Source organism: Cydia pomonella, chromosome 15 (assembly GCF_033807575.1).
Source record: "Cydia pomonella isolate Wapato2018A chromosome 15, ilCydPomo1, whole genome shotgun sequence".
Taxonomy (NCBI): Eukaryota; Metazoa; Arthropoda; class Insecta; order Lepidoptera; family Tortricidae; genus Cydia; species Cydia pomonella.
The window spans coordinates 12,752,300-12,777,423 of record NC_084717.1 but is presented as its reverse complement, the minus strand read 5'-3'; the positions used below and the strand labels follow the sequence as shown (position 1 = coordinate 12,777,423).

At 35.5% G+C, this 25,124-nt stretch overlaps 2 protein-coding genes across 2 annotated transcripts; one reads left to right on the top strand and one right to left on the bottom strand.

Moving 5' to 3' along the window:
- Positions 1-1,214: 1,214 nt before the first annotated feature.
- On the bottom strand, positions 1,215-19,317 carry LOC133525851 (zinc finger protein 652-like). Its single transcript, XM_061862256.1, has 10 exons — positions 19,065-19,317; positions 18,034-18,227; positions 17,329-17,381; positions 14,029-14,215; positions 12,948-13,450; positions 8,098-8,558; positions 6,364-6,486; positions 5,101-5,249; positions 2,733-2,827; positions 1,215-1,788 (listed from the first exon to the last, which is right to left on the bottom strand). The coding sequence occupies exons 1-10, from the start codon at positions 19,170-19,172 to the stop codon at positions 1,574-1,576; spliced, it is 2,088 nt and encodes a 695-aa protein (XP_061718240.1). The 5' UTR covers positions 19,173-19,317; the 3' UTR covers positions 1,215-1,573.
- Positions 19,318-21,634: 2,317 nt separating this feature from the next.
- Positions 21,635-23,877, top strand: LOC133525853 (protein FAM177A1-like). The gene is made up of 2 exons (XM_061862257.1): positions 21,635-21,918; positions 22,881-23,877. The coding sequence occupies exons 1-2, from the start codon at positions 21,760-21,762 to the stop codon at positions 23,157-23,159; spliced, it is 438 nt and encodes a 145-aa protein (XP_061718241.1). The 5' UTR covers positions 21,635-21,759; the 3' UTR covers positions 23,160-23,877.
- The last annotated feature ends 1,247 nt before the right edge of the window (positions 23,878-25,124 follow it).

The following is a 25,124-nucleotide window of genomic DNA, read 5'->3' as shown; positions in this document are numbered from 1 at the left end:
CCATCCTTTGATTTATGCATGTTCCATGTTCCCAATTTCCAAACGAAAAGTATCTAAGGTAGAAGTGCTAGTGCTCGACGCTGCACTAGTACTCTACATGGGCACTTTATGTCAAAGTGACAAGGATTAAGTTCGAATACACAAAAATCTTTGTTGGTCAAATTTAACCTATATTTCCATGAAATAAAGTGCCCATGTCGGTGACTAGTGCAGCGTCGAGCACTAGTACTTCTACCTCACAGGTTTACCGCTAATATCGGTCGGTTGAAAGCGGGATAATTTAGAAAATCGCAAATATTTACTAAACTAGAAACACTTTCTACCGCAACAGTAAGCAAAGTAAACTATAGTTAGACCAAACTAAGTTGGCAGCGACATTGACAGGCCAGACTATGCAGAGAATTTGAAATAGAGATGTATTGTGAAAGAAAACTTTGTAGCCACACATAAATGTACTACCTTCTTTCGACACATAATTAAAATTTTAAAACGCCATTTGACTTTGATCCTTATTCTTTTACTGATATGAGTTACATTTTTTAAATATAAAAAAAAACCTTATTAGTTAGGCCAAGCAAGGGTCGTTTCGAGCGATGGCGCCATAACCTTAGGGTAGTACCCGGTAAGATGGCGCCACTTCTTGATATTTAAGAAATTGAACATATCAGTGAAAGAATAAAGATCAAAGTCTATGGGCGTTCTAAAAGTTTTAATTATGTCGAAAGATGGCAGTACATTTACATAGCTACAACAGTGAACGGAAATAAAACATCCGTTCACTGAGCTACAAAGTTTTCTTTGACAATTACACCTCTATTTCAAATTCTCTTTGGTTATACATTATACATAACACATTTACATGTAAATGTCATAATTTGATAGAAGTGTGACGTTTAAAATAACCCTTGCACAAAATGCTATCAGAATCGCTGCCAACATAATCTTGGTCCGACTCTAAAGTAAACATTTGTTTCAGGTTTTATAGATAATTGCAGTTTTGGGTTGGGACTAAAAATAGTTCACAAATTAAATTTTTACTTAACATTTTAATACAAACCCCAACCAGTCCCTTGTTAACCATAATAACTTTCTGACAACTGCCTCAGTTAATACAAATGCGATAGTAAAATATAATGTTCTGTCACAGCAAAGCAATCTTGGTGGCGATTAAGAGCTTAAAAGTTCAAGGGCTTTTAGTAATTGAAACAACGAAATGAGGTAGAAATTCTATATATTATAACGCAACTTCAACAAGGGTTCACCCTTTAAATCCCGACCAGAAATATGATATATGATCATTATAAAGAGGGCGCTGTTATTCTCATGTATAGGGTGACAGTTCAGTTTAGTATGAAAAATTTAATTCCGAAGAAATTCCTCAATATGGCGCGTGATCATATATTACTGGTCAGGCTTTACGTTCCACGTTTCACGCCAAGGTCACGCCGCAAGTGAGTTGATGTAAACTTTACTTGAAAGTGTAAAGGTGACTTTGATAGCGTATAAGTAGTTGTCCATGGCGCGGTGGACACGACTAGTTATGACGCCTTATACGTTCTTGGCGTTCAACAGGTCAAAGGACGATGCTGACTCTCCCCTCTACTTCCTTTTGAAGTATCTCTTCTGTAACTATAATCTTCGTGGTGACATTCTCTTCGAGTTTTCTCTGGTTTTTAGCGACTGTTTCTCTGTCTTTTGTACAGCGTGTCGATTTCTTTAGGTGGTTCTTCAAGTTGTAGCTATTGATGAAGCGGCTTTTGCAGTAAACGCATTTAAATGGCCTTAGGTCTGAAAGAAATAATGTATGTTATTATTGATGCATAAAGAAATAGTATTTTATACATCCGTGATATAATATAGAGCTTTTCAGTCGAGTACCGTGTTTAGGCAACGAAGAAGGCTGAGTTGCCTAAGTAAGGTACGAGATTAAAGAGCTTAATTACATCACTATTGTATACAATACTTTTTCTACGAGTCATCTAAAATTTTACTTTTTTTACTATAGAACCTAAATAATTCATGAAAATTGGTAAGTATCGCAGTAGACAAAAATGTAGTACTAACGACACAAACGCGCGACTATTGTGGCCCATTTAGTCTTTTCTATTCCAATAGAAAATAGAGCGCGGCGGCACGTGATTGGTAATTTTTTTTTATACTTGACTACAGCGCAACGAAATGAATATTATAGTTCGAGTTGGGAGCCCATAAATTATAAGTACGCAATTATAGAGTAACAATTACAGTCGACGAGTAGAAAAATAGTAATTAGAGTAGGTAGACGTGCACACTTGGAGAAATGCTATACTATACTGGCTGGATAGGGTGTCGGATAACCCTTGGAGGAAAACAACTGCTAGAGTGCCCTTAGCATAGTCTTTTATTGCAGTTACGCTTTACTTTGACGAATAAATATTTAGTAAGTTACTAAATAAAAAAACAATACACTTTTTTAATTTTACTTCCTTGGGTCCCATCATCCGATATCGGGTCGGACAATGTGAAAACGCTCTCACTTAGATACTGACACTTGCAACGACAACGTCCATCCTAAGCTGTGGAAGCTGCGCGAAATACGTATCGTTCGTGTTATTCACGATGACGGGCAGATTTGTCAAATCTAACCTTTAATAACATGACATTACGAGTCTTCGTGAATGAGACGATCTATAACATATATAGGATGAAAATGGTTTTATAATGACTTCTACTAATATGCGTTTAATATTTACCTAAATGGTGTTTGGTATGTTTTGTAAGGCAGTCGCGACGCACGAAGCTCTTGGGGCAGTGTTGACACTTGAACGGCCTCTCTCCGGTGTGATACCTAAAATACAATGCGAAAAGATCGCTTTTAGAAAATGTATCCGGTTCGAAGGACCAATTACTGACTTAAAGGGCTAATTAATATATTATAGGGACATTCTTACACAAATTGACTTTAAATCCCACGGTAAGCCAAGAAGGCTTGTGTTATGGGTACTCAGACAACGATATACACCGTGTTTTTTTTATTTCCGTTAATTTCAAGGGTGCATTCCTGAGCTAAAATTAAGTAAGTTTCTCTAAGACACTGGTATTCTAATTAACTCCATTTCGGAGAAAAACAATAATTTATTTTTATCTTATAAGGCCCTTACGAGCGTTTAGTACGAGTGTATACATTTGCTACTAAACGTAAGTGCTATCTCGGACGATTGGTGTTCGAAATGACATTGATATGTCACAGTTTTCAATTGTTTGGTTGAATTAAATGTAACGCCCGTGTTACAACAACGCTATATGCAACATTTAATTACTTTTTATAAAATAAAAATATTTTAAACTGTTTTTTTTTAATTAACTATGCCACTCAGTTTCTTTAAACGTACTTACCCCTACCCCGGAGTTAACGGAATTCAATAAAAACACGGTCTATATAATATAGAAATCCTAAAATCCATAGAAAACATCTATGACTCAGGAACACCCTTACCCGGAAATCGAGCCCAAAACCATCGGCTTCATAGGCAGGGTCACTACCCACTAGGCCAGACCGGTCGTCAAATTCGCCAAAAATAAAGGGGAACGATACAAATACAGACCGTACCGTGTTGGAGGGCCTTCCATCTCGTGACCTGAATCGAAAGCGAAAATAATTCACGCTTCTGAGTAGGTGCTGCCCTCTAGACTTCAGGCTTGGCTTGGTAAATGGAAACTTGACATAAGGCTTCGCGCCAATCAAAAGGGGGCTTGTGTTCTAGCGTCTACAGTTCATACACGCTATATTAAAAAAAAAATATGGTTTATATTAGATGACATAAGTGATATTAAAAACATTGACATGTAAAAAATAAAGTAATAATAATAATTCAGCCTATATACGTCCCACTGCTGGGCACAGGCCTCCTCTCATGCGCGAGAGGGCCCGGGCTATAGTCCCCACGCTAGCCCAATGCGGATTGGGGACTTCACATACACCTTTGAATTTCTTCGCAGATGTATGCAGGTTTCCTCACAAAGAAATAAAGTGTGACTCTAAAAAAGCTCAAGTCATCTACACCTAAGGTTTCTACCAAAATTAGACTTATTTGGGGTCTGTTCTTGTTAATCCTGTCCACTTAATTAAAAAGATATGTAAGCTTCTTTACATCACGTCGTATGGATTTTTTTATACATGACGGAGCACATAGGATACAAGAATCCTGTAGAGAGATCTACCTATACGACGGATTGTTTTAATTGGAGCACTGAGGGCAACTACTATATCACGTGCTGCTACACCAAAATGGGCCTTCCCTTACCTGGCATTATGGACTTAGCAGAAAGGTCTCCTAAGTCCATAATGCCAGGTAAGGGAAGGCCCTTACTTGGCATTTACAGATATTGGAAAAATGTACTGAAGCGTCAAAATCGACAATTTTCACAGAAAAAAAACCGGCCAAGTGCGAGTCGGACTCGCGCACTCGTATATTATTATAGGGAGTGCGCGTTGGAGGGTCTGCCATCTTGTGGTCTGAATCGGAACCATAAACAGGCACATTTACACGTCAAGTGTTTTCTTGTGCATAGTAGGTTCTGCCATCTTGTGGGCTACATCGGAACAAAAAACATCACATTTACGCCTCGCGCCAAAAATCTGACGGCTCCTGTGCTGCCTCCTATAGTTCATGCACGCTCCCTATATGATGTAAAATGTAAAAAAATTGCGGAATAAACGGCTGTATCTTTTGATTGCGTTGGATTAGAAGTTTGATTTTTTCATAGCTCCAAGGGACAGTAGACCCGAGTATTTGATATAAATTCCAGCTTGATACCTCTACGCGTTCCTGAGAAAAAGGACAGACAGACTTGACAGACAGACAGACGGATGGACAACAGTGATCCTATAAGGATTCCGTTTTTCCTTTCGGGGTACGGAACCCTAAAAATCGAAGTTTAATCTAAGGATCAAAAGGTTCTTAGACCAATCTAGGTTAGGCTTAGCACGCACTGCGATTAATTTCTTGCGGTTTCAGTCTTGCAAGTGCGTGCGCGGAACCGCAGTAAATTAATCACAGTGCGTTCTAAGCCTTAGGGCACTAGAAATAAAAGCCACAAAGTATAATAATGTATAATCACCGCAAGTGTACAGTCAGCTCGGCGAGCCGGTAGAACCCCTTGGAGCACTCGGGGCAGCTGTGCTTGTACTCCTTGTTGTGGCGCATCACGTGCACCGCGTGGTTGCTGGCCTTGTCCGTCGTCGCTCCGCACTCGGCACACACGAATTTCTTAAATAAACAATTTAATAAGCTTTATTTCTAATACAAAACTCCCATGAGACTGTAACGCGGAGAGAAATATGTTGAATAAATATTATAGGACATTATTACACAAATTGACTAAGTCCCACAGTAAGCTCAATAAGGCTTGTGTTGAGGGTACTTAGAGAACGATATATATAATATATAAATATTTATAAATACTTAAATAGATAGAAAACACCCATGACTCAGGAACAAATGTCCATGCTCATCACACGAATAAATGCCCTTACCAGGATTTGAACCCGGGACCATCAGCTTCGTAGGCAGGGTCACTACCCACTAGGCCAAACCGGTCGTCGTTGAGCAATTTTATAAGTGAATATGGATACTTACAACCATATTACAAGAGCGAAAACGGACCATTTATAAATAAACCAATGGTAAATGTCGTGACTGGGCCGTGTTCTTCTCAACTATTAACTAGATTAACCATATTACATATAAACTCACAAAAAAGAGTAGGAATATAAAAAAGAAAACCGACCAAGAGCATGGCGGGCCATGCTCAGTGTCACGTCAATCAGTTCTGTAGTTATCCTCCGTCACAATAGGCTGCTTTGACTGGGGCTGTTAGTAAGTATCATGTGTATAACAAGCAAAAGGGAGTACCTTCGCAACGCTTTGTACGTCTTTTTAGTAAGAAGGGAAGAGTTTTTATAAATTTATAATAACTCAAAAACGGTCGAAGTTATCATGTTTGCTATAACCCAGACGCCATAGTTCAAAAGTTACAGAAAACATACTTTTTTTCTCTTTCGGCGCGGGGTGGTAAGTGAAATTTTGTAATTTCTTAGCAGGTGAAGCATCGAAGGCACAGACCTATTCGACATTCAGCCATGCTTAAAAATTATGTAAAAATATTTTAAACGGCTGTTAAATTTATCAAATTAAATAATTTTAAACATAAATAAAGATATTAAATTATAAAAGTATTTTAAAAGTAAAACTCATTTATGCTACTTGGTTTGTATGAATAATTGACATAATAAAAAAAAATCACAATCCATAACTCCCACGGGAACAAAATAGGCCTTCAATAAGATCTTTTTGGAGCAAGTGTGATGAAAACTGTATTTACCTTTTTGGCCGGACTGCGCACAAGTTTCTCCCCAGTATGCGTCCTCTTGTGTTTTTTGAGTGCGTCTGCCGTGCGAAATTCCATATTGCAAACGTCACACTCGAGATTGGTAGGAGGCGAACGCTGTAATTCAATTATTTTAAGATTTTAGTCCTCCACATCTTACAAGGAAGGGTACCCAACTGTCCGACTCCGATTTGATTCATTTTGATATATGTTATAGAGTAGTCTAAAATAACGGACACGTATTTTTTTTTAGCTGCCCAAACTCAACCTATTGGGAGAAATTGACCTCCGAAGTACTAAAAAGTTACTAAATCTTCTAACTCCTATAGAAAGTGATGCTCAAGCAACTTGCTAGTTAATGGCTTGTTTGAGTACAGGAAAAAATAATGTACACGTGTTTTTTATATATGCTTAAACTCAAGTTTTCCTAAAAAAACACCCGTCTTTATGTGTAACTTTAGCGATAAGATATTATAAAACTTCGAATGTCGATTTTTTTAGGAAAAAATGAGTTTTAGCCGATATAACAAAACACGTGCTCATTATTTTTTGCTGCTTTCAAACATAATTATACTCAAACCAGCCATTAACTAGCAAGTTGCTTGAGCATCACTTTCTATAGGAGTTAGAAGATTTAGTAACTTTTTAGTACTTTGGAGGATAATTTCTCCCAATAGGTTGAGTTTGGGCAGCTAAAAAAAATACGTGTCCGTTATTTTAGACTACTTTATAACATATATCAAAATGAATCAAATCGGAGTCGGACAGTTGGGTACCCTTCCTTGTTAGTACAACATATTGCATCTTGGTGCTATTAGTGGGTCCTGTAGGACTTACTAATAGCAAGACTTAGCTGACCATCGACTAGGGCATGAATACCGGAATCCCGAAAGAACGGAATATAAGACCGATTTTTACGATATTACACCGGAATTGTAGAGGACCAATATCGGAATTCCGGTATTGTACTTTTTAGTTAAGTTTTATAAAAAAGAAAGTAAAATTGCGATTAATACGAATAATTCGCCTTTAAATCTTTTTTTTTCTCAATGAAACTATTAACGCAATAAGGTATGCAAGTTATCAATTAACAAGGCGGGAAGTCTATTGTAAAGTACAATTTGCATGGTACCGCCATTTAAAAAGATTTTAAGTTAGTGTGGTTTAAACAAGTCCGTATTCCTCACGATGTTTTGCCTTACCGAAAACCTTCTGGAATGCATAAGTTCAGAGAAAAATCGAGACGAGATAGAGTTTTAAATATATATTACCAAGTCCTTCAGTTTGAAAGACACACGATATATTAGTTATTAGTGATTACAATGTGCAAAATGGAAACAAATAAAAACCAATTACTTGTTTATTTTGTAGTAATTTATAATTATTAACTGTCTAAGATGTAATGTTTTAAAAAGATGTGTCCTGACGAGTTTCTTGCCAGTCCCATATTTATATAGAAGGGTATCCCCTTCTACGATTTAGGAGGGATTAATCAACTCGGGTCAGAGGTGTAGAGTTAGAGCGGGCGTAGCTTTATTTGACGTTCATAAGCCCATTGTAATATGCCCACTTGAAAAATAAACTATTTTAATCTTTTATATTTTACATACTTACTGGGATTTCGTGTTTATTTCGCCCAGAATGAAGAGCTCTTCAAAATTACCAAATATTTTCAAAATCCGATCATAAAAAGACCGACATTAATATAAAAATCGGCTCTATTCTCACCTGATGAGTCTGGAGATGCCTCACAAAGTTAGTTCTATTGTTCCATTGGCTCCCACAATAATCACATATCAATATCCTTTGCGGTCTCACTTGCGTCGAATGTTTCATTTTAGAATGTCGTTGTAACCCTCTTACGCTAACAAATTTCTTCTGACACATATTACAGTAGAAATTTGTTATGTTAAAATTATTTTCCTTCTCCTGATTCACTTCTTTATCAAATTCATCTAATATTTCAGTCTTAAGTTCTTCTAAATCTAGTTCGTCTTCTAATTTTATATCGATATTTCCTGGAAATTCCTCCACAATTTCCACTTCACCTCTGACGTTTTCGAATGTTTCGATGCATTGGCCGGTTTTGTATTTTTGTGAGCTATTGCTATTTTCGTCGATGTCTAGTTTTTCGCTGAATAAAAGATTGTTTATAAATGGTGTTGCTGGCGATTTGATATCTGGTATTACTGAAAAACAATTGTATATATATTAGCATTGCAAGAAATGAGCGTAATCACGCGTCTTAAAAGCACTTGAAACCCCTGGTGTCGCAAGTGTCTACTGGCGTTGCCTCGCGCGTATGCTCGCTCTGTGTGGACCTGCCTAATGCTTACCATCTTGTTCGTTTGTGTTTGTTTCTTGTTCGTTTGTCATTAAATAAAAGCATATGTATTTTCTAATATTGGATTATTTAATTTATAATAAAAATACAATTAGTTTATATCCATATCTCTGATCTCTGTTACTATACTTAGTCGGTCCGTGAGTTCCGTCACAAAGGTTTTAGCAGATAAAATGTAATACAAAGGTTTTAGCAGATAAAATGTAATACAAAGGTTTTAATAAAATAATTTAACCATGATTTGAAAGCTTGTTTACTCGTAATACTCATCAAAACGTAATATAATTAATTTAAAATGTAGATAGTGACGTTATTTAATTCTTGGTTACATTGTGATTGTCATTAGACGCGAACACGCGACTGGATTGTGAAAAAATTTTGCTTCACAACCTACTTTATTAGAACATCACTTTATCACCAGCATTTAGTTCTCCGACAAGTCTGTACTTCAGGTCATACCCTTAAAACGTTGGGAACTTTACAGAAATACAGTTATTTTAGACTGCCATACAACGAATACATTTGGTAAAACATGTACAGTAGCAATTTATTCAGTCCAACACACGTGAATTATTCAAGATAAAAAAACCCAGCTCTTGTTTCAAGTAAGATTCAACCATGTTAAAAATAATGAATAAATAGGGATTTAGGGATCTAAATCACCTTAAACAGGGCGCATGTTTTTATGACTTTTTTCGAATATTTAAAAATTACGCAAAACTGAGACAGTTCATTACGTTAAATTATAGTGTTAGTAATTTACGATTAAATAGGCCTTTAACCCATTCAGGGCCCGTGACTCAGCGTATGGGTCATGTTCAAACAGTCGCGCAGGGCCCGTGACTCACATGTGAGTCGTGAATAAATTCTGATTTAAACATAAACAAAACGTAATATGACGAAATAATATAAGTATAATTTGAGCTAACAACCATCTTTATAAGGCATGTTGAAAAACATAATTGTAAACATGTTTTTTTTTAATGAAACAGGGTCTAGAATATTCAAGTTTGGTTTACTGGAAGTGTAATATAGTAAATATTCTGAAATTCGAGATACATACGTGTCCCAAGCAAATGGATAAATCTACATTTCAAAAATATCAAAAATATATTTATGCCTGAAGTTATTGACATGACTCAAGGTATGGGTCACCGTGGCCTGGCGCTAATTGTAAAAACTACACATATCTTCATAGCACGCAAAAATAAACTTTATAACTTAGTTTTAAAGCTTATTTCATGACGAAACTCGTTGCAAATTGTACCTTTTTACAATGGATTACTGTTTGGATGGTAGCAAGTAACATTTCTAAGGACCAAACTTATTACTATGCCAATTTTTTTTGTTTCATTATAAAAACAGGGCGGCTTAAACAGTCACCAACTAAATGGTATATTGTATTATCGCAATAGTGTGTGAGAAATATTTAAAAGAAAAGATTTTTTCTAAACAGTTTCGTGGTAATAAGTACTATAATACATTTTAAGTGCTCTATTGTTTATATTATAATGACGTTTACCAAAACAAAGTTCATGACCGGCCACATGTAAGATTATCGGAGACACTTGGACAATAAACAATGGATGCACCTGGGCGGCGGCGAATTTAGCGGCGGTATTATCTTTAACGTGGTATTTTAGACATAAACTCAAGAAATGATTCACCCCATCCCCTCTATTAGGATGTATTTTAGAGTAACATGGGAAATTATATTTAGTCACGATTTATTCGTTGGCGACTTTATGCTCCTCTCTGTGCTCTTCAGTGATTTCGTATTTTGTGATTTTTGTGACCTTGGCTATGGATACCCGGAATTTGAACCCTCCTGACCTCCTGACAAATTGTGCTATGAACTGGATTTTTCTGAACCCTATAATTATATGAAAATAATAGCGCCCTCTTGACAATGATCATCTATTTCTGATCAGGCTTTAAAATGTTCATTCTTAGTTTCTTACAAATATCAACAAATTAGGAAATATATATATATATATTCATATGAACAGTAAACAGTTGGTTAGTAAAAATGTTGCATAATATTGTCCAACGGACCGGATTCATAAGCGGCAATTTCTTTGACGTTGGCGCCAGGCCCCGAGACCCATAAGCTGAGTCACACGTTTTAGCTGAAAACGGTTTGTATGGTGGCCCGGCGTGTTGTGTACGCTTCGTGGTTCGTGGCCATGAATGGGTTAAGCCATATATGTGAATAATAAAGGGACTGTACCTATAACTCCCTTATCAGAATAATCCTTTGTGACAGAACTTATCAACTGCCTAAGTATAAGCGCAAGAGCGGTAGAGCCGATCTTCGGTTCTCAAAAATCGTGGTGCACTGCACTCACTACAGACCAAGGAACAATAAGTTTCATAGGCTAATTTAACGGTGAACACAGTTGGAAGGAATTAAATGCAACCCGCAAAAACTCCATAAAGAATTAAGCTATTCAAGAAACAAAAGTCGATAATAGGGAGTATTACTGCAATGACTCCATAGTGCAGCACTAGCACAAACCGTAAACCATAGAGTAACTTATATATACCATAGTATATAAACGTACGTAAACCGTAAACAGTTTTTGACAAGTTTTCACAGATTATTTGTTAAGAATAAATATGTGATTGATGCACAAAGGCAGGTTGTTTACTATTTGTGCTAGTAGCGCTCCCTACGCCTTTAAGTTGAGGATGAATTATTTTTCCTTAAGGGCCGATTTTTCAATCCTCAGTTAAACAGTCAGATAGGTTTTATTCTATAGATAGCGGCAAGTTCAGTTTTTCAACAGTCAGATAGCAGTTAACTGAGGAATAAATCCGTTAACGGAGGAATAAAGTTATCTGTCCGTTCAAGAGCCAGTTAGTACCTATCGCTCTGTTAAGTTGGACGTTTTTAGGTTATGTTACAACTTTGAACTGGCTACTAGAATAAAATTTAGAATGTTAATAGAAAAATATTAACAACAATAATAGTACTAATGTGTTAAAAAGTAAATATCTAAAGAAAACTATATTCTTGATCTGCTTTTATTAATATATGTAGCATAAAATATATAAAAAAAATATTTAATATATATATATATATATATATCCATTTATTTATTATTAAAAATTCGGTAAATAAATGCACTTCCGATTTCTCAAAGTTCACGTTTTTTCTTATCTCTCATTTTTCAATGAAATTATCACAAAACAACTCGGATTTAAATAATAAGTACCTGGGCGACCGAGCTTTGCTCGGTTATAACTATTTATTGTAATATGGTGGTGTATAGGTGATAATCTTAACTACATTTTTTTACTAAATTAAACTTGTCTAAAACAATAAAAAATATTTTTTTTTTACATTTTTAAACATATAAAAAAAAACAAAAGTGGACCAGACGGACAGTGGCTGGCATCTCGAAATTAGCGACCATATTCTGCGTCGAAAGAAAAACGCATGAAAACTCGAAAACACGCGTTTTCCCAAACATAAGACTAATCTAGATCGATTGTATACCCCCAAAAACCCCCATATACCAAATTTCAGCGAAATCGTTAGAGCCGTTTCCGAGATCACGGAAATATATATATACAAGAATTGCTCGTTTAAAGGTATAAGATTAAATAATACGATACTGTTGTACGTATATTACGCGGGTAATAATAGTAATGTAATGTAATAGGTTATGTTTTCTTTGGCAACAAACATCAAATGTCAACTAAGCGTTGTGTTTCTGTTTCACTCTAACATGTTGAATTCTGTATCTTTGCATCCTGCTCACACTTGTTTAAAACGAAGTTAGCTGGTTAAAACCACAGATAACTATTCTCTGGATAAAAAAGGAATGAAAAATTCAAATTCTTTAACCAACAAATAAACAGTCAGTTATTTTTATCGGTGGGATAACTATTCGGCGATTTATCTGGGAATTGAAAAATCGGCCCTAACTCAATAAATAAATGTTTCACAAACACATAGCTTTTTTTTATACTATGTCGAACACAACACTATGAGTAGGGTCTAGTGTTATTTGGCTGCGGTTTTCTATAAGGTGGAGGTACTTCCCCAGTTGGGCTCTGCTCTAGATCTGGAATGACATCCGCTGTACTTTGCCCTACCACACAAAACGAGATGACATTCACAATGCTCATACCTCTCTTTTGGATGTAGTTTAAGGACGTACCCGGGTCCGAAAATGTAACGTTATTTTAATGTTCGAAGGGTCTTTACATAAATTAAGTGGATTACCTTTAGGAGACACCAGCAACTCCTCCAACGAGAACTCCTTGTTATCCGAATTCTTTAAAGCATCTTCTAAATTTCTATCTATGATACATTGCGGTTCTGGCTCCTTCTCAACGTGATTTTCGCTTTCATACTTCAAAAACTCGTTGACAACATCCAAGGAATCCATAGTTTCATCTAAGTTTCTTTCTTTTTTTATTGGTATTAGGAGCATTGAGTCTTGGTTTAAGTTTTCTATTATTGGTGGAGGCTTAGACTCTTGGTTTGTCTCTTCTATCATTGGTGGCAATGAATTTGAGCCATCATCTATTAGTGGCATGTCCAGATTATGTAGAGCTTTTGGCATTTCTATATTTTCCAAGAGTTTTGGTGTATCTGGTTTATCTAGGAGTTTGTCTATAAATGTGGTGCTCATAGACTTTGGTTCTTTTGTTTTTATTTCAGATTGTTTCTTTGGTGTGTAGCGGTCATTGTTTACAGGGCGCGGTGTAGAGAAAGGACTGAAACTAAAATGAAAATTACATTTAGAATATAAACAAACCCTCAGTCTGGTCGACATTTTACCCAGTATATTATAGTTATTTCAGGAAAATTGGGACCACTGGTTTAACTAATCAAAAATAAAAATCAGCAATCTCACCAAACGGGCGGAGTCGGGCGGCGTCGGAGCGCATTCCCAATGTACCTATACATTATGTATGGCCGACGCGATGAAATCTGTCCGGAGCCGTCCGCGTCCGCGAGGAGCCGACCGGCTTGCGGCCGTACCCACCCATTCGGTGTTAATCGTACTTAACGGGATAAATACTAGATTATTTAATACTTTGACCGCCAATGACGTCAACTGACGTGCCCGATACAGCCCAATATGGACCTTCGTGCATTCCAACAAAATTCAAAGAGTTAATCTTTCCTAAAATTGAGTTTAAAGTCCGAGTTGATAAACACGTCGTCCTGCAGCCAATGCGAGTCATCCAACACATCTGGCTCCTTATCTATGACTTCGTTAATAATACGGCTTCTGTGTCGGCAGGGTCTGTGTATACAACGCACACACATCCGGTGTGCACACTTTAAATCTTACCTAAAATCAAGTCTAAAATCAGAGTCGATGGACGCGTCGTCCTGCAGCCAATGCGAGTCCAGCGAGTCGTCCAACACATCTGCTTCCTCATCAATGACTTCCTTGATAATACGGGCTTCGGTGTCTGGCAGGTCGTCGTCCGGCATTATGTCGTTCATGAAGTTACGGATACTTGTGGTTGTAGATTCTGAAATGAAGTACGTACCGTACGTAAGCAAAGACAAAAACAATGGTTACTTAGTTACAGCCAATTGTAGCAGATGTAACAATGCGTCAAAATACATCCCTACAGTTCCCGTTCAAAAATATTTTGTTATAGTCTAATTATTCTACATATATACTCATAGACATAATATCTCTTTTTCGTTAAGCGATTAGAGAACTCTGATTTGTTATAGACATGCGCGAAACAGTGCTTCAAAAAGTAATGCTATATCACATCACTTTCGAAAACGTAATGTTACACTGAGATATCACATCACCAGGGGTCGGACAAAAAGTGCGGATGACGTAAAAATGACGTAATCTTGCACACAGGATGATGTTTTGGTTTGTATTTAAACTTCCGTGTGACATGTAGTAACAAAGTAGTATTAATGAAGTAACAAAATAATCGTAAATAAATCCATGGAATTAATAATACAGGTGGTAGGGTGATGTAGTGAATAAAATAAATTTCACGAAACTTGTTACCATAAGGTATAATTATTTGAAATTAGTTAGAACAAGTCTGTGGAATTGCCACAATATTCGAGTAAAGATGACATTTTAGAGCGTTTTCTTATACATTAGTAAATATAAATTTTAGCTAAATATAATCGTGAAGATACAATAGCTAAACAATAACGAAGTCAATTTATTGTTCATCTGATTGACAATGTGTCAGTCAAAAACGTACTTACTCATTTCAAGTGGCGATATCGTTTAATAAAGAGGTTGATAAATGATAAGTGATAATTGTTTATGAAAATCAAAAATACTATTTGAAATCAACCTATAAGTGGTTTGACGTCACCCGCACTTTTTGTCCGACCCCTGCACATCACTTATCACTCGAAACGAAACATTACCCGAACGAATACAGCGCGCGGGCGCGCGCGTGATGGCAACGTCACACTCATCACAGTACCAACTACATTACGCAGCGAGTGTTAGGACTCTAGGGCGTATCATATCGGCGCGTCGATCTATTACGCATTGCGTTTTGTCACCGCCATGTGATAGATCGTTTTTGTAATGTTTTTATTTTTATAGTCGTAAAATATGCATCATAGATAAAAAATAAAAGAAAATATCTGTTAATTAATGAGATTACGCCATCGAGAGTCACTAGGTAGTATTTTTATTTGGGTATATCAATAAAATTATGATATGATACTGATACGAGAATGTACTGTAAACACTAGCTCACTATTAAATTAAAGATAAATAAGTAACTTCACTCGTGCTTAATTTAGTTTGCCGCGAAAGTCAACCAAACCAAACATTTCACAACAATAATAAACAGTAAATACGTTTTTGTTCGTCAAATTCAAACTCGCAAGCGAATTATCATTTAGTCGCATCCTTATAGGTAAAATACTAAAAACATTGTAAGCTCTATGGTAACGCATTACAGTTTTAAATCGATTGCAGGTGCAATAACTCAAATGCGACTGCTACCGACCGGCCGAGCGGACCGATCCGAAGTGTTCCGAAAGCATTGCGGAATGAGAGCGAGCGAGCAGTGAGTGCGGGTGCGAGCGGGATAGCAAAGTAATGATAGCATGGCAAAAAAAAAATCACACATCACACCATCACGTCTCATTGCTCATTATACATTACGCAGATTCTACTTGAACGGACCTTTCGTACCGACTACCGGCGCGTCAATCTATATTGATGCTTTACGAGTTTACGCGCGCTTCGGCCAGTCATATGCTCGAGTGATGTTTGAAGTAATGCTTGGTTTCTCGGAGTGATGCGTAATGCAACATTACGCGTTTGAGTTATATCTCATTTGTGATGTTACGCGCATTACTTACACATGTCTAATTTGTTACTTTTGATGCTAACTAGACAATACAGGGTGTCCCAAGACTATGGGACATCAAGGGAAAGTACCTTAAATATAAGACATAGGATATTTTGCTAAAAGGAGACTTTATTTTATTTTCAAAACTGAGTAATACTGCATTCAAAGATTTTTAAAAAATAAGTTACTTTGTCTGGAAATCTAACAGACTCAAATGTGAAAAAAAAAACATCCTGTATTTTATTGATGCCAATCGAAAGAATGCATAAAAAATAAGTCATCTCAGAAATATGATATCGCAAAACAAATGAATACAGTAAAATTTTTGGTTAAAATTTCAAGATTCGGTTTAATTCCCAGAAAAAGTAAGCAATTTTCAATTTTTTTTAGAAATTCTTTGAATGCAATATTACTTACTTTTAAAAATAAGATAAAGTCTTCTTTCAGCAAAATATCCTATCTACGATATTTAAGGTACTTTCCCTTGATGTCCCATAGTCTTGGGACACCCTGTATAGATTCAGACAAATGAATATTAATTAATACTAAGCAGGCATTTATAGTAGGGTAAATTAATGTGGCTACAAATGTATAGGATGTGGTAGCTTGGTAGTTAAATGTACAATAATATGTCTATGAGTACTCCAAAACAATAAAATTAATAATTATCTACTTAACTGACTAGATTTGATGTGAACTTGTGCAAAATTATTATATTATCCATACCATAAAAACCTTAGTGTCAAGCATAGGCCAACATTGATACAAGATTTACTTCTTTTTTTTTGCATTAGAAAGAAGGTAAGAGATCTTGACAGGCAGGCAGGTAGCTGGAGCCTTGTGGAAAAGACAGGCTCTAGACAGAGGCATGTCGAGGAATAGGGGAGAAGCCTATGCCAAGGGCAACCAGACATAACGTCTGCGGAGAAAGGGTAGCAGTAAGTAAGTAAGCGATCTAGACGTGTCTTTTTATTGAAAAACACTTTTTAAAATTAAGAGACTTCAATATGTAACAATTATAAATCATATAAGATCATTTACATTCTTTTGTTTTCATAAGTAATATACCTTACTAACGTTTTTCAATAAAAAGACACGTCATGATTGTTTACGTTTTTCTAATGCTAGAAAAACTAAGTATAGCAAAAGTAGCAAACATAAATCTTACTTGAAAGCATAAAGGTTACTTTGACAGCGTGTGACATAACACTTCTAAGTATGAACACTTGTAAATATGATGATGAATATTGATGGTCATCGGTAATTAAAGAAATAAATTAGCTTACCATTATCATCATCTCTGACCCTTTGATAAGCTGGAGTACTGTTGCCAGGAAATCTGAAAGTAAAATGCAAAAAAATATCATAACTTTTCTAATAAGAATATCATTTTAAATTATCTTCCCACATTTAGCTATTATTTTATAGTAGCATAAAATTCATAGTAGCACGGTTTCCATTACATCAGAGTGTTTTCACAATGAAACAAATACAGAGGAAATATCCTAATGTCCTATGGCATTCTATGACAAATGTTTCCATTTTTAAGTGATTCTTTCAATTATTTATTTTATGTATCTTCACATAAAAAGAATGGTGGTTAATGGACCACCAGCTGGAACAATGAATTTATACCTACATACAATCTGATTGTGGCTAATCTGCATTGATAACTACAATAAATAAATATTCTTCTTCAGGCACAAATGTTTGAACTTGCTACATACATAAATGCCCTTACAGAAGTCACAGATTTGAACTCATAAATTTCAATCACTATCACTACACTTTGTAAAACAAAGTCCCCCTTGCACATCTATCTGCAGGTATGTATGTTCGTGATAAACTCAAAAACTACTAACGGATTTTCGTGCGGTTTTCACATATCAATAGAGTGAGGATAGAGGAAGATTTAGGTATATAATTTATTAAGGTTTTGTGTACCCCATGCGAAGCCGCTAGTTAAGAATATAACTTGTTCCAAAGCTCACCTAAAAGTCCAAGAATCATCATTATTCTTAAGGAATGTGCTCAGATCTACATTCTCCTCATTATCTTTGAGACCCTGGTAGCTTTTGAACAACCTGTCGGAGTTGCGGCACTGCTTCTTGAAGTTGCAGGCCGCTTTCATGTTGACATAACAACCCCTGCATAGTTGGAATGCGAAAGTATCTGTTCGTTTCACCTGAAACAAAACACATATCTAATAAGATGGTTTTTTTTTCTATGACAAAAAATTAAGATTATATTTTTAGAGGTTACCAACTCCTTAAGAATCAATTTTCATAATAATAATAGGGTATAAAAATTTATGGGGAGTAAAAACAAATCTTACTATATGGAGAAGCCATAATGAAATTACAGTTTTGTTTTAGACCCTCTTCTACCTATCCTTCAACTCCGTGGAATTGCTCCTAAAATTATTTTTTAACTTTATATAACAGTCTAATAAAGGGATGTTAGGGATAAGTTGGTCTTTGTATACATTTATAGTTTTCTCTATTTGTTATGTACTTTTTTGTGCAATAGTGTTTTACTACAGTAGTAGTAGTAGTAACTACTAATATTGGACACTTGCTTATCTAGTATCAGTAAAATCCCTTCATCTGTATGAAGTAGGGAGAAGAAATGCCCAAAAATGCCCAGGACCAATGAGAATGACAGTATAAGGGCGAGCGAGGGCGCTAATTCAGCGGTGTCACTCACGAATTCGAGCCAATCGTGCAGTCTAACGCAACTAGTTGCGACCAATCGGGCGCGTGATACGAACTCATCAACCAATCACGTTGTGGCGTTAGACTGCACCATTGGCTCGAATTCTTGTGCGTGACACCGCTATACTGGCCTCATTCTTATTACCCATAGGGCCCCTCCTTAGATATATGTCAATGCCCAGGACTATGAAAATGGTACGGCATCAACACATCAATAACAACAAATAATTTCCTTTTGTGCCTGTTGTAACTTTCGTATTTTGTGCAAAGAAAGCAAATTTAAAATAACATTGACGATCGTAATTCACCTGTAAACCGGTGCAGTAAACAAACAACCTTCGGTTCTTCTCAGTGTATTGTAAAAGCTCTGCAGGTTCTTCATACCGTACTAAACATCCTCGGCAAAATCTATCCATTTTGTAAAATCACTATTTCAACGATTAAAACTATATCTTGTATCATATTTAGTTATACCGTAATTATTACAAATTTACAGTGGCAAGAAGTGATATTGACGACATTGACGTGAAGCTGTGACAGACAGACAGATGACACAGATAACACAAATACAACAATACACTGTCATTAAAAATGGCGGCATTGGCGTTCTTTATGGGGCCGTTACACGCTCAGTCAACATTGATAGATTGTGGGCGCCAGGCATGGATCTGGGCTATAACAGCGAAAATCGAAGTTCGTCAATTGCGGGCATTTTTCTCTGTCACTCTAATTACGTCTTGTGACTACGACTCTAATTACGACTACGTGAGATTAAAGAGAAAGCTCCACGCAATTTGCGAATTTCCGTTTTCGCGATATGCCCCCTAGGCTATAACCGCGAAAATCGAAGTTCGTCAATAGGGTTGTTTCCATCTACAAATCTTAGGGCAGAATTGTATCCCAATAAATTCTTTTGAATTATAAGAACATGTTAAACTACTTTTAGGGGACCTGTAATGACCATATTTTTTGTAAATATTGAATTTAAAATATCTTTTGGCACACGTCACGTGACCAAACTCGAAACGTCATTAAAGATTCTGATGATCTGACGTCACAGCTCTCGGATTGACAACTAAGCGATAAACAACAAATGACAAATGTCAGTTGACAGTTCGTATCTTCTACGTGTGTATGTAGTTATGTGTCAAACCGTAAATTGTGACGTCACACAATTTTCAAAGAGCGTTTTGGGCGCGAAAGCATCTGTCAAAATATATTTTGTTAATTTAACATATTTAAAGCCGTTTTTGGTATAAAAGTTGAATTTTAGGGCAACTTTTAGTTAATATAGAACGTAATGGCGGGCATTTTTCTCTGTCACTAGTTATGTCTTAGTGAAAGTAAAAGAAAGAACCCCGCAATTTGCGAATTTTGGTTTTCGCGGCAGGCCCCTTGAGGCCTACCGCCACAGAGATGTGAAATATAGTTTATAGATAGATAGATAGATAGATTTTATTTGGTATTAATCATACACTGTCACATTATGTACAATTTAGGCATAATTAATTACAAAATTATTATAAATTAAAATACAATGTGAATTAATTATTCCAATTCACGTATAAAAAGTAATTAAATGCAAAATACAAATACTTCCTGGATATACTATTTCAAATGCAAAATACAAATTAGTTTTAAAATTTCTATATAAAATACAAAATAGGTATTTTCAAAATTCATATATTTATTCATAATAATGCCTACAATTTTTATTTATTGCCACTTTAAAAACAATCCACTTAGCATGTCAACATCGATTTTCAAAATACTTTTTTAAAACACAAATACTTACGATAAACTCACAACCACGAGCGTTGTGCAGCGATACTAAGTAGATTTAACAGTTCCATGTTAAAAGAATGAGAGAGTTGCAAGGATTGTAACGTCAGACCGCATAGCCACCATGTCAATCGTTAACGCTCCGCAGCGTAGCGTAGTCATCTCTTTAACGTCAACGGCCAAGCCATATATTTTGACTAAGATGTAGAGTTTGTGAAGTTCGGTTCGGTTAGAAACTTGGCTCTACAAGAAATCTGATAACTTTTTGACAGTGCGAGCCTTATGGTTTCATCTTGCCAAGATGATCTTGGCAATATTTTACATGAAAAGATTTTTGATGGGATACAGTTATCACGAAATTGATTAATGGGGCAAATATTTTAAAGTTTTCTTTTGGTGAGATATAGTGCAAAAGTTTACCAATATAAATACAAAGCATATTAGCATTACAAAGTGTTTGTTAGTTCAATGTTACATTTGATTATAAGTTCGCAATAACTACAAAACTATGTTACTGATTCAAACAGTGAATACCTCAATTTATAGTAGAGGCTGGCTTTCTTAATTTTGCTTTGGAAAGTAAAACTGTTAGAAAAAATAAAAATGTCACATTTTCCACTTTTAGATCTTAAATTACAAGAACACGTTAAATGCCAAGTATATCATTAGCTAGGCCCTTTTGTAACAAATTTCAAGCAGTATTGTTATGTATTAATCATTTTCATAATTCATTTGATCGACATCAACTTGTCCATATTCTAATAAATTGGGATAGTTTTGCACCTAACTGTATCTTGGGAATTCAATCGTTCAAATGCCACAAAGGCTCTCAACTCAACTAATAATTCATAAATCAAGAGAAAATTAAGCAGCGCAGAACACGACTATATATATTCATTATGAAACTTTCAATCTAAAAAAAAAAAAAATGTATTAATTACATGAATCATTGCGTCAATAAATTGCTTATCAGCAACTGAAACTGATTGTGTACGGAGCCCTTAACGTTTAGAGGAAAACTGTTGGAGCTTTAGTTAAAATTACCGGAAGCTGGATCGCAGAACCACTATTTTGGCTTTTTAAATATAAGCTTGAATAGGTTATGAAGTCATGAACTTCGAAACGGAAAACGAAAATAAACAATGACTGATTCAGTGATTTGTCTTGTGTTTGAATTCGCTTGAATTTACGAATTTTGTAGAGTTCTATTATTTACTAAACATGGAAAGTAAACATGAAGTACCAAGTGATCAAACTGATATTTGTATCAACAGGCGAGTGAAATTGATGCATTTCAGTGACGGCGTAGAAGAAGTTATAGAACAAGAAAATGTTAGCGAATTAGATGCTGCACCCAAGCATGAAGAAACCGTTGATCCGGTAAGTAGTTTTTCTCTATTAAACGTGAAAGGAAACTAGAAATTCAAAGATACACTTGATATTTTCTTTTGTGAGATCGGTTCCGTTCCAGTCAAGGTCTTTGTATTGAATATTTAATACGAGATTGGATGTGCCTCTTTTTGTCGCTTTATTAGGTTTCTGTTGTTGAATAATGCATTAGGTGAGCAGTTTTGACTTGACTGATTTTTATAAAGTTTGTTCAACTAGCTGGTGGCTAGGGTGTAAAGCTGAACTTTACTATAAATGTTTCACATTTCAAAACATATTCAAAACAGCGTAAAAAAAAATCAAATTATGTGTTCAAAACTCGATAGTTTAAAATGTTATATAAACAAATGTATTATTTTAATATTGGATAAAAGAAGAGAAAGAAACACTTGGACGATGAAGCCTTAATAGCAAATCAGGACCTATTCATGTTATTTTATTTCAATGTATTATTTTAATATTGGATAAAAGAAGAGAAAGAAACACTTGGACGATGAAGCCTTAATAGCAAATCGGGACCTATTCATGTTATTTTATTTCAATGTATTATTTTAATATTGGATAAAAGAAGAGAAAGAAACACTTGGACGATGAAGCCTTAATAGCAAATCGGGACCTATTCATGTTATTTTATTTCAAACATGACATTACAGTTGCAGCCAATGCATCATGAAATAATATAAATGAACAGTCAACAGTTGAGGGCCTAGCATCCATCATCTCACAGAATCTCAGGCATTCTCTTCTTACAACTCTCATTAATATGTGATATATGTGTGTGTCATTATTATGTGTTGTATTATTTGTACTGTTTCTGTATTGAGGTGTGCAATAAAGTATATTTGTATTGTATTGTATTGTATTAATATGTTATTGTATTATAATCTAACCTCCTTATTCATATTACTTTACCAGCCTCAATTAGTTAGTTTATATCTTTCTTTCAATTTCAGAAATCCCTGGACTGGGGTCCATGGATCTCCCACTATGCCTGGAAATCCGGCACCAAAGTCCTTAACGCTGTAGATTATGCTGGCGAGTCATTGGCCAACTTCTTCGGTATCACCACACCCAAGTACCAGATAGAGATAGAAGAGCACGAGAGGGTTGTTGAAGAGCAGAGGAAGATGGAAGAGGATTCTGTTGGTTGGGTACCGAAGAATGGCGGTGGGGATGTTCCGTTGGTGTTGACAGAACCTATAAAAGAAGTTGAGAAGCCCGGAGAAGTATAGTACAGAAAAATGTACATTTATTTGTAAAGTTTGGGTGTTACAACCATCACATGATAATTAAAGAAGAAAAACTTGAAACACAATTAATTAAAGATGGTGCAATGTAGTGATAAAGTTACTGTTGTTTTCAAGGGTATATTTATATCAGGTTATATATATTGCACAATACCGATTAATGATGTTAAGATTTTATGTAGTTGATCAATTACTAACATTATTTCATAAAGATTAATTGCTGTCAATGTGTGTATATTAACCATTGTATAATTATGGTTTAAAGATTTTAATTATTATAAGGATTAACCTCACAAATAAAATTAAAAACATGTTTTATTGTATCCTTGTGGCATTTTCGAGCAGACATGATAAAAGATTTATTTTTCTTCTTATTTATGGTGTTATTTTAAGAGCTTTAATAAAATTTACTAGTCTAGTAGTATTATTTATTATACATATTTGATATTCAGTATTGCCTATACTGTTTGCGATATTTTAACAATAAATAGTACTCGTAAACTAACAACAGCATTTTGTGCACAAATTCACGCAAAATTTGGGTTCTAAATTCTGTATTGATTTAGTTTAAAGTAGAAATATATCGAAAAATGGATGTATTTTTTTATTGTTGTAATAAAATTATAATATAATTTGTCTTTCATATTGAGTGATATACAGATACACCTTGATGAATGGCATAACAAGAGAATTGGATAATTAACTATTTTTTATTTATTTCGCTTACAAGTAAGTTATTCAACACGTAAGAATGGTCTGGGTCTGAGAGGGGCCCCTGGCACCGCCATATTTGAGATGCCGTGAGGTCTTGGATGAATTTAACATTTCCTAGTGAAACTAACTCCTGGAGAGAAGTCTGACTTAAAATGATAAAAAAATCTAATAAGAAACTAGACTAACTATGACTCCATCTAACGGGCAATAGCTGTCCATACTGAAATCTGTTTCATACTAAGTCGACAACTAAACGTTACAATCAATTTTCCCTAGATGGCGCTAATGTTCATTCGTAACGCTAGTAATCCGCCAGTAAGAAAACTAGTGTTTTGTTAGTCAGTTGTGAATTCATTAGAATTGTAAGTACTTGGGAAGTTATATCTACATATTTTATTGACTATTATATTTTTTCTTTCGATGGTTTTAGTAATATATACAGAACAATAAAAAGGATTGGCCAATAAAGTAAAAAACTGCCATAGGTTCATAGCTATAGCATACCAACAATAAATTAAAACAACACAAATGTTTTTTTTTATTCCAAGAGTTTAGGTTCGAATAATTTTAATCGTGGTCAGACGTCAGCTCCAGATTGTTCGGTACTTTCGGGCTGTGAGGTCACAACTACACATGCATACAATTTACCCTTTCGTCTGAATAAAGGCTTACGTTTAGCTAAACATGACACTGAAAGTTCGACTCTTTTCATATATTCATAAGGATGAATTTGCTGTAATTTAACCTTATGTTATAAATTACACCCCCATTGAAGGTATAATAGTCGTAAGCGCCGCCAATGCTCGCATTGTAACTTCAGCCTTACCTCGCTACTAATAAAGTTGATTTTACAACGATATAAAGCCATATGTTATTGTTTGTCAGTGTTTAGCATGTGATATGTCGAAATGTAAACGGTTCGAGCGGTGTCCGCAGATCAATATGCGTGTTGCGCGAGGGTGTTTAAGGCGTGCGATTGGCCGGCGTGTGTGGGGCGGGGCCCTTGTATGAGGCGGCGCGCGGTCTCAACTGACGCCTGATTTTGGCGCCAAATTGAGTAGCGCGTTCCATTTGCGAATTTGACTTTTAAAGTGGTCGTTGAGCGGTCAAGAAATATTTAAGTAAAATGACATTCTTTTTGATTTTCGTTTGTTTACTTTCGGCATTGTAGAGTCTGTGCGGAAAGAGAAGAGTCGTGAAATGTATTGGGCCCCATATATTCCACGACTCTTCTCT

What these genes read in the sequence shown, in the direction of transcription:
- LOC133525853 (XM_061862257.1), top strand. Translation starts at nt 21,760, where the DNA reads ATGGAAAGTAAACATGAAGTACCAAGTGATCAAACTGATATTTGTATC. An exon ending in ATGAAGAAACCGTTGATCCG is followed by an intron (nt 21,919 to 22,880) that starts GTAAGTAGTTTT and finishes TTTCAATTTCAG; the next exon opens with AAATCCCTGGACTGGGGTCC.
- LOC133525851 (XM_061862256.1), bottom strand. Translation starts at nt 19,172, where the DNA reads ATGGATAGATTTTGCCGAGGATGTTTAGTACGGTATGAAGAACCTGCA. An exon ending in GATTTTAGACTTGATTTTAG is followed by an intron (nt 13,451 to 14,028) that starts GTAAGATTTAAA and finishes TTTTCATTTTAG; the next exon opens with TTTCAGTCCTTTCTCTACAC. An exon ending in GGCATCTCCAGACTCATCAG is followed by an intron (nt 6,487 to 8,097) that starts GTGAGAATAGAG and finishes ATTGAATTACAG; the next exon opens with CGTTCGCCTCCTACCAATCT.